General features: G+C 36.9%; 1 protein-coding gene across 1 annotated transcript in view; it reads left to right on the plus strand.

Annotated features, from left to right (window-relative positions):
- Positions 1-9,580, plus strand: part of PACRG (PARK2 co-regulated) — a gene marked incomplete at both ends in the record, with an annotated part of 9,770 nt that extends 190 nt beyond the window's left edge. Inside the window, one exon of the mRNA XM_009084339.1 lies at positions 9,423-9,580. Coding sequence (XP_009082587.1) covers positions 9,423-9,580 — 158 coding nt within the window. The remainder of the gene's footprint in view (positions 1-9,422) is intronic.
- Between the last annotated feature and the right edge of the window lie 288 nt (positions 9,581-9,868).

The raw sequence follows: 9,868 nt of genomic DNA on the forward strand, positions 1-9,868 counted from the left end.
AATCCCTCAAATTTATGTAATGTAGACTTTTGACATGTCACTAATTAAGCAAGAAGACATGATAGCCTGTATATTTCATGAAGATCATTGCAAATTTTAAGATATAAGGCCAGAAGGCTTATGCCTTCAATCACCTGATATGTGCAGTAATCCAGAAGAATAGACTGTCGGGTTAGTGGGTTTTTTATTACAGTGTGGCTCTTGGTCTTTGGATATGTAATGTAGACTTTTGACATGTCACTAATTAAGCAAGAAGACATGATAGCCTGTATATTTCATGAAGATCATTGCAAATTTTAAGATATAAGGCCAGAAGGCTTATGCCTTCAATCACCTGATATGTGCAGTAATCCAGAAGAATAGACTGTCGGGTTAGTGGGTTTTTTATTACAGTGTGGCTCTTGGTCTTTGGAAATGTGAAGTGACATTTTCTTAGCTGATTTTGTATATTAATTATGTAAATGCATTACTGTATAGACCAGTTAATCTAAAATGACAGGAGAAATCAACAGATGGCATTTAAAAAATATTTATTTTGAAAGTTTAATGTGTTCAAATGTAGTTTTTTTGTGGAAAAATTCTGTGAAAGGTAATAAATTATTTTAATGCAAGCATAATACTACTAAAACTTTCTTTTCCTGCAGCACCTAGTCATTCAGATATATTGTTTAGTCTTTTCCTGTTTCTTTAGATCAGTACTTTGAGGAGATACTATTCTGAACTATCATCCTTTAGTCAGGTATTGTGATTAGGTCAATATTCTAGAAAGTTGGAAAGGCAAGTCGAGAGGAGGCCACAAAGTTGCTAAGAGGACTGGAGCACCTCCCCTATGAGGACAGGCTGAGGAAGTTGGGGCTGTTCAGCCTGGAGAATGGAAGACTGCATGGAGACCTCATAGCAACTTCAATATCTGAAGGGGCTGCAAGGGAGACGGAGTGGGGCTCCTTGTTAGGAACTGCAGTGATAGGACAAGGGGGAATGGATTCAAACTGAAGGAGGGGAAGGTTAGGTTAGATACTGGAAAAACTTTTTTTACTATAAAGGTGGTGAGACATTGGAACAGGTTGCCCAGGGATGTGGTGGCTGCCCCAACCCTGGCAGTGTTCAAGGCCAGGCTGAATGAGGCCTTGAGCAACCTGATCTAGTGAGGACATGTCCCTGCCCATGGCAGGGAGTTGGGACTAGATGATATGTAAGGTCCATGCCAACCCTTAAATTCTATGATTCTATGATTCTTAAGTCTGCATGCTACACACATAATAATAGATGATCATATTTGTTAAACTTGGCTTCTGTTTTATCATTAATAATTAATGGTATCATTGTTGTCCTTTGTCCTGTTCTCCTTGAGAGCATTCAGCATCCATGCTGATACAGAGCAAAACAGTCATTGTATTTGTAATACAGAGGAGACAGATTCAAATGCAGGTTTGAAAAAGGGGAAGTGAATGTAGTTTGGAGGCAGATAATACTGAAATAATAGTGTCGGAAGAGTCAGAATTGTGGTGGGTTTTTTAATTCAATTTTTCACAACTTAAGATTAATTATAGATGCCATTATCTCTATCTTACTGTAGATTTTGAAAATGTCAAAAGGAACATATAATATTCAGAATGGTTACTCGGTGACACTTGAGAAAGGTTATGAAAACAATGTTACCTTTTTTCTCTCTAAAAGGGAAACATGTAAAGAGAGGAATCATGTCATTTCTTTAGAACTGTATTTCCAACACCACGCAAATATATTTATAGTATTGTCATTTTTTTTTGAAAGCTGAAATAATTTCTTCAGAAAAGACTGAAAACTTACGACAGCAGCTACTCAGTTAGGATTTAAAAGTCTTTCTGAGACCAGAATCTAGTTTAGAAATAATTACCTGGAAGCTTTAGCTATTACATAGCATTTAGCATTAGAAAGAGACCGCTAGGTAAGGGTATTTATATAGGTTTGATATATAGTCTTTTAAATCAAGTCATAATTTATGGTGTTGGAACACATTCAGGAATCTGCTAGCTAAATTTAGTTGCTGGTTCTGCTTTGTTTTATTTTACAGTGCTTATATTTTTAATTTACAAAGGCTTCTCTATCAGCTTTAATGTAAAGAGGCTAAGGATTAACAATGATTAAGGCTTCTTCCTAATTAAAGGCATATTAATTTAAAAAAAGACACTGCCATCTCCAGGAATCTGAAAGTGTGTCCTTTTAAGGGTTTTTTAATTTGCTATGACTGGTGAAATAGCAGTGCAGTCAGAGCTATACATTTCTGGGACTTGGCTGCATCCACAATAAACTCAGCTATGTTTTACACAGAGTACTGTCTCTAAAGTGCCTCACTGGATAGGTTGTATCTGATTAACCAGTCTTCTACTAGACCACTACCATATTTCTACTGTGAAAGACTGAAACAATTGATTGTTAGGCAAGGTAATATATATGATGGAGGGGAAAAGGATAAAAGAAAGACAGAAAAAATAACTCTACAGACAGAATGCTTTTAAAAGCAGTTTTTTCTCCTGTATGTTCATCAAAGGAAAGTATTAGTAAAGAGCAGTCTCTCAAAACTTTTTAAATTACATATTAGAATTCTGTATTATATTTTAATTATTTAAGGAGAAAGCTGTCCTCCACCATCCTTGCTTAAAGTTCAGGTGATCTCCAGAGGTCCCTTTCAACCCTAACTATGCTGTGATACTGTGATTTTTTTTGTGAGTCAGATCTAGAGAAACGAACAGAGGATTCCTCTCTCAGTGTCACCTACAGAGTCTTTTATAATGTTTAATAGACTTCTAAATTAAATAAATTTTTCTTATTCTCCATATTATATTTGCATGTAAAATGTGGATTGTCATCTTGGACAACAGTGTAGTTAATTCCCATTTAATGTCAAATCAGTGTCACAGCTACACTTAAAGTTGAACATGTTCCTAGGAGTTAGTTTAAGCACATTTATAATTCTCATAAATCTTCTCTGTATTTAAGAGCACTTAATGGTCATTAAATACTTTTTATTTCACAAAATAGTGAAATATTTTCATGGAATAAATATAGTTTTCTGGGCTGTAGTCTTTTTCTTTCTGTAAATCATGTCAGTTGATTTCTGTCATCTACAGAAGGTAGACTCTAATGGAATTGTTATCTTCTTCCTGAGTGACTATTGCTCTTCAGAACCAGTTCTGGTTCTTAAGATTACAGATGGAATAATAACTGCTTGCTTTTATAGTCTGAAAATGCTTTTAAAGAAAGCAAAGGACTCTGATTTTTTGAGATATTTTAATTGTCTTGAGTCTCAAATACAAAAGCATTTCTCCCCTGTAGGCTTCATCAACCAGTATAAGTGAATGCAATTAGGTTTATGTTAGATTCTCCTGTTTAAAACTGGTCATTTCAGGTAGTTTCAAATGACATAGAAACTAGATTTTTTTATTATTCCTCTTTACTCCAGTCTATGATGTGAAACTGTGTTTCTCATTCAATAAAGATACTGTCAGTGCATTTCTAAACATAGATTCACAGGTGTATTTGAAAAAAAAGTTGAATATAATTAAAGGCCAGTGAACATTAAAGAGAATTAAATTATCAAAATAACTTTCAATATAACTACCAAAATCTAAATTTAGTATTTAGAGAAGAGATGAAAGTTTGGGGAAAATGATTTGATTTTGTAAAGTTCAGGCTACCTATGTGCTATCTGAGGGAAAACATTCTGATTCGATCTCTTCTGTGAAAATACATTGTGGCATGAAAAAGATCCACTGTGTGCTATGAGAAATGCTGTCATGTTTCCTGGCTTATAAAATCTATCAGTCCCACAGATCAGAACTGTGGCTTCTATTATAGACAACATTTGAGAGTGAGATAAGATTTTCCAAAGTGTCACATAAAAACGAAATATAAATATCGACTTACATAGCATCTAGGTATTTTCTTTGAGATGTTAGAAGTGTTACTCTAGGAAAAGATTTGAATGTTTTAAAATAATTATTTCTGTTACTTTATATGAAAACTGCTTCTATCTAAATGGATAAGAAAACAAGTAGCATATATCTTATGGGACGTTTCTGCTCTTAAAGGAAATTAACAAAATAAAATTTTAAGTTTGCACCAATTGCCAATAAAATTTAAGTCAAATTAAAAATACAATTAATTAATATTCACTGAACCTGTCAATGGATTGTTATTTATGTCAGCTCATTTTTAACTAGCTTTATTAAACAGCACTGTAGAAAACATCCATCCCAAAAAGGTTCAGTGTTTCAAATATGCTTTCAAATTTCAGAACTATCTGTTACTGTGTCTTTGAATGGTAGAAATACATAGGTGACTCAGATACTGAGTTTTTGCATCAGGTATTTAACTTGCTAGCATTGTAAAATTCTTTTCTTTTAAATAGAGCTATGATGAACTTCAGAAAATATTTGTTTGGAAAAACCGTAGCAGTACAAAATAAAATATGCTTGAATATACTCCAGTTGAGCAACTATTTAAGCTGGAGGGTTTCTTGGAAAAGTGTGTATCCTAATCATAAGCAAAATTGTCACGATTATATACCATTAAAGGATAAAACATCAAAACTAGCAAGCAATGGAGTCAATTTATTGACTTTTTCAAAGTTGCTGCTTAAGAGAATGTTACAATGCATAGCTGCAGTCTAGATGACCAAAGTGAAATATGTATCATTGAGGGAGGAAAGTCCTCTAAAAGCCCTTTAGGGAGTGTAAACGTATCTGTAACTGAGAAGCAAACCACTCATTCACTTTGCTGTTATTGTGAAGACACATGTCTTACAGCAGACTTCTAGGCCAAGAGGCAACAGCCTATCATACTTTCTAAATTGGAATACTTTGGATATTATGCATGTTTCCTCATTAGGGCTGTGTAGCTATACTGTGCTAAGAGTCTTATACGGTCTGCTTTATTCCTGTGTAAAGATACTAGTACTTTCTTCAATTTCTGTTAACCTCTGGATATCACTGACTTTTCCCAAAGTGTTGATATGCAATATTTTCTTATACTGCATTAAAATTTTCTTCCTTTGATTTATGCACAGAAAATAATTACCAGTTTTTTAAAAGATAAACATATATTTGAAATTCTGTATCCTTGGGGCAGGGACTGCCTCTCATTAAATGTTTATAAAGTGCCTAATATAATCAAGCCAGGAGCTGTTTGACTGCTATGTATGCTGCAGTCCAAATATTTAATAAGAATAACAACAGTTCTGTAGTCAATTTGATCTTACTTTTGATATTTACAAGTGTTTTCCTAACGCACACTGCAGATTTCTGCAATTTGAAGGGATTCAGGCTCAAATTCTCAGTCTGTTTGATTCTATCATATCCATCTGCATCCATATCCATCCAGGCTGTTGTGTATGCTCTACTCTTATACCAGTACCAGGCAGCATCAGTGAGCACAGCTGTGGGAGGTGCACCCAGGTAGAGGAACTCCTTCGCTTAGTGACAGAGTTCTGGGAGGAGGTAGGTAGGTTGAAGAGTAGCAGGGATAGAGAGAGAGAGAGTACTGGAATGGCGCCCTATGTTCTTTGGGAGAGGCACAACAGGCAGACAGGTCACATGACATGGAGGATTCTCTGTCCCTTCTCTGCCTGGCCGAACACAGGGACTCAAGGGATAGGGGGCAATAGTGTAAGTTCCTTCCCTGGCCCAGCAGGCACAACTCCTCTGGGACTGCCTCACCTTCCCAAGTGCCCTTATACAATAGGTATGAGGCTCTGCAAGTGGTACCGAACAATAACAAGGATGATGGTTCATTTAGCATAAAGGTGTTCTGAAGGTTAAGTTGACCTGCACCCTGCATCAAAACTGCTTCTATAAAGAAAAAAAGACTGGTCATTGTAATAGGAAACTCCATTTGTCAGAGAACAGAAGGCTCAACATGCAGACTGGACCTGGGAAAGTCTGAGGCCTCCCTGGTGCCTGGGTTATAGATGTGAAGAGAAAGCTTCCTACCCTGGTACAGCCCTCAGACTCTTATCCAACATCTGTTTTTCAGGTAGGCAGCGATGAAATCCAAACAAGAAGTCTGGGGACAATCAAGATAGACTTCAGGGCCTTGGGACAGCTGGTTAGGGATCAGGAGTGGAAGTAGTTCTTTCCTCTATCCTTTCGGTTGCAGAGAATGATAAGGGAAGAAACAGGAAGAGCCAGGTCTGAGCCTGATATCACCTGCAGGATTTGGAGTTCTTGATCATGGGTTGGTTTACATGACATGAGGCCTGCTGGTACCACACAGTTTCCACCTGCGTCAAAGGGGAAAAAGGATCTTTGCACAGGAGTTATCAGTGCTCATTGAAAGAGTTTAAAATTAGATTTAAAGGGGGAAAGGGATCCAACCAGGCTCCTTAGAGATTGGTCTGGACACAGCATGCCACCGTTTGAGAGATGGTGTGCTAATAAGGTACTTCAGTCTGTTGTCTTGGTAGAGGTAGGGGCTAGAGATCCACGTGGGTGATGTAATGGCTGGAGGCTGTCTTGGGCACAGCATTCATGAAATTGAGTTTTCAGTTCTCAGGGAAGTAAGGAGAGAGGTCAGCAGAACTGCTGCCTTGGACTTGCAGAGGGCAGATGTGCTGTTTAGGAGCCTGGTTGACATAGTCCCTTGGGAGGCAGGCCTGAATTGTGGTGGGATCCAGGTAGGCTGAACATTCATCAAGAAGGAAATCTTACAGGTGTAGGAGCAGGCCAGTCCTGTGTGCTGAAAGATGAGCTAGCAGACAGGTGTGACTGAACAGAGATCTTAGGCTGGAACTCAGGACAAAAAAAAAAGTTTATAACCAGTGGAGGTTATGCAGAGAGAAAATAAGAAGGGCCAAAGCCAAAGTAGGACTTAATCTGGCTACTGCCATAAAATACAGTAAAGTTTGTTTCTAATAAATATGTCAGCACATAAAGGAGGACTAAGGACAGTCTCCATCCTTTACTGAGTATGAGGAGAAATATAGTGACAAAGGCTAAGGAAAAGACTGAGGTACTTAATGCCTTCTTTGTCTCTGTCTTTAATAGTAAGATCAATTGTTCTTGGAATACTCATTCCTTTGAGATGCAGACTGGGATGGGGAGCAGAATGAAGCCACCATAATTCAAGGGGAAATGGTCAGGGACCTTCTACACCACTTGGACACAGACAAGTCTATAGTGTCAGATAGGATCCACCCAAAAGGTGGTTGAACAGCCATTTCCATTTACATGACATGCTCTGCATGCCTCAAAATAAGGTTTCTCATCCTCTAGGACAGCTTCTACAGTCAGGAAGAACTATTCCTGGAAGTGTGTACAATTTGTTGGTTAAAGATTAAGAAGCTGTGACTTCTGTCAATGATTAATTTTTATGTCCCTTAATTATTAGTGTGTGTATTAATAATTAATTTTATTAATTTGCATTAATTCATTCATATGAATGAATATAAATATTCATTCATGTTTGTATGAATGACTAATAATTATTGTACTGAAAATTACAAGTGTTAATGATAATTTCCCTATTAGTTCAATTAGCAACTATTTTTGTGTATGACAGTTTAGTCACATGAATAAATCTATATGTTGGAACCCCAGAGCTTCCTCTTCCAGTCACTCCTGTGTGAAAATGAATAATGCCTGTTTCTCTGTAAAAGAATATTTTCCTACCTGAGACTTGGACCGACTCTTTAAAATTGTATCTAGAAGTCTCTCTTTGCTAAACCAGCCTTAGAACATCTACCCACCAAAGCATAATTTGGAACATCCAACCACTTTGCTGGAATGTAATGTTGCATTGATGGGCTTTGGTCCACAGATTAATATGCTCAGAAACAATATAAAATTATGTGCAGCCTGGTGACTACAATAGGGATTAGCAGATAAGAAGTGTGGAATTCAGTCTGTATTTTCATTTAACTTGGAATCACTCTATGGTGTGCAGTAGTGCATTTATACTTTGGGCTCTCTAATTGTTGTCTTTCAGTAGTGTCAGTATGCTGTTCACAAGCATGCCAAGAAGTGTGAAGGGAGATTATTTACTAGTTGATTTTCAAGAGTTGCCTCTACACATTCACACATCCAATCTGCCCTGCCTTTACTCTAGCTCTGACTTTTAACACTCAGCAGGCATTCAGTAAGAAGCAGAAGTGGGTGGGGTACAGTGCATTTGCGTAAAGAGATGAAATAACTGACATTGCTCCTGTGTGAGAATACTACTTCATTCCCTATGAAACAATATTCCTGTACACTGGCAAACCTCAGAACCACAAATACTGAAGCATAGAATCATAGGATCATAGAATCTTTTGGGTTAGAAGGGACTTTGAAAGATCATGTAGCTCCGACTCCCCTGCCATAGGCAGGGACATCTTCAATCCTATTGTTTGGTTTGAACAGGCAGTTCTTGAAGTTGTTAGCAACTCCTCTTCAAATTTTGGTGTGTTCTTTACTACATTTTTTCTAAATGTCTACACTGAATGTTATGTTTAATCACATTTATATACTCCTGTGGTTATAACACACAGCAATTTATGAGCTTATTTTTTTCAGTTCTTTCCCAGTGCAATGATGTAAATGTCTATGTAAGTGGGCAGAACACTGGAGAATTAGACCAATATATAATAGTGTACCAAATTTGACAACTGCTTCCAGCTGCATAATTTCAGAGAAGCTTTTATAAATAGATGGATTTTGCAAGGAAAAAAATATATTTCAAGCATGACTCATTTTTAATTACAAGAGAGAATGCAAAGTACTTGCTTTTAGTAAAATTAAAAGAGAAGAGAAACAAAAGGTATTTATGAAATGTCTTAGTGTCATAAGATTACAAGCATGACACTGAAAGCTAAGAGAAAAATCTAAGTAGGCTAGACAAAATCTTTTTTTTTCTAGAATGTTTTTCTTTTGAAAAAGCCTACAAGGTTTTTTTTGTTGGGGTTTTTTTCCTATAAACATTTGCTTGATTGTACTGACTCTAAGAATAGTAGGAATTGTTAGTTGAATGAATAAAATGATCATGAAATAAATGAGTACAAACATACAAACACTAATTGTTGCACTAGAATGTATCTGTTGTCAACCTTTGCAGGTTGTCTTGCAGTTGTACTGTTCCATTGGCCCCAAATGGTACTTACTGAACATTTTTTTTTTTTTGTTCGGACCATGCCAGTATTACACTGGCAGCATGAGGGAATAATGAGCTGCATTCTTTGGGTTACTGAAGAGTCAGCACAAATTGTGGGAACAAATAACAATCAGACAAGGCAGTGTTTTATAACATCAGGACTGCAATCCATCTTTGGGATCTTTCAAAGCTGGGCTAATAAAGGCCCACTTACAATCCCCAGCAGAGTACAGTTTAATTAAATTTGTCCATTAGAGGACTCCTCCCCCTCCCTTTACATTTTAGAAATTAATTCTGCTTTCTGCCTGTTGTTCTTTTTGCATCACAGATGCACTGAACCTTCGTAACCGACGGGTCATGTGCACCACACTGAAAATCCTCCAGCACCTGGTGGTGTCAGCTGACATGGTGGGGGAGGCCTTGGTGCCCTATCATCGACAAATTCTCCCAGTCCTAAACATCTTTAAGAATATGAATGGTGAGTTATACTAACAGACACTGTGTATTTCAACTCCAAAGGTAAAAAGGGGCTTGAGGCAGGGTTAATTAAGAACGTAGTTAAGATTTATTACTGTATATAAACTCAAATCCATTTGGAACTCTAAATAATGTAAACTCCCCCTCTTACTATTCCCTAAGGATGCACTGAAATTATCAATTTCATTTATTACTCCTTGCACGTACAGTTTATTTAACACAGTACAGAAGCACTGAAGCAGTTCTATAATCTTCCAATAATTAAATTGTAAAGTTTTGTAACAGTCTT

This window comes from Acanthisitta chloris, unplaced genomic scaffold (assembly GCF_000695815.1).
Source record: "Acanthisitta chloris isolate BGI_N310 unplaced genomic scaffold, ASM69581v1 scaffold8821, whole genome shotgun sequence".
Lineage (NCBI taxonomy): Eukaryota > Metazoa > Chordata > Aves > Passeriformes > Acanthisittidae > Acanthisitta > Acanthisitta chloris.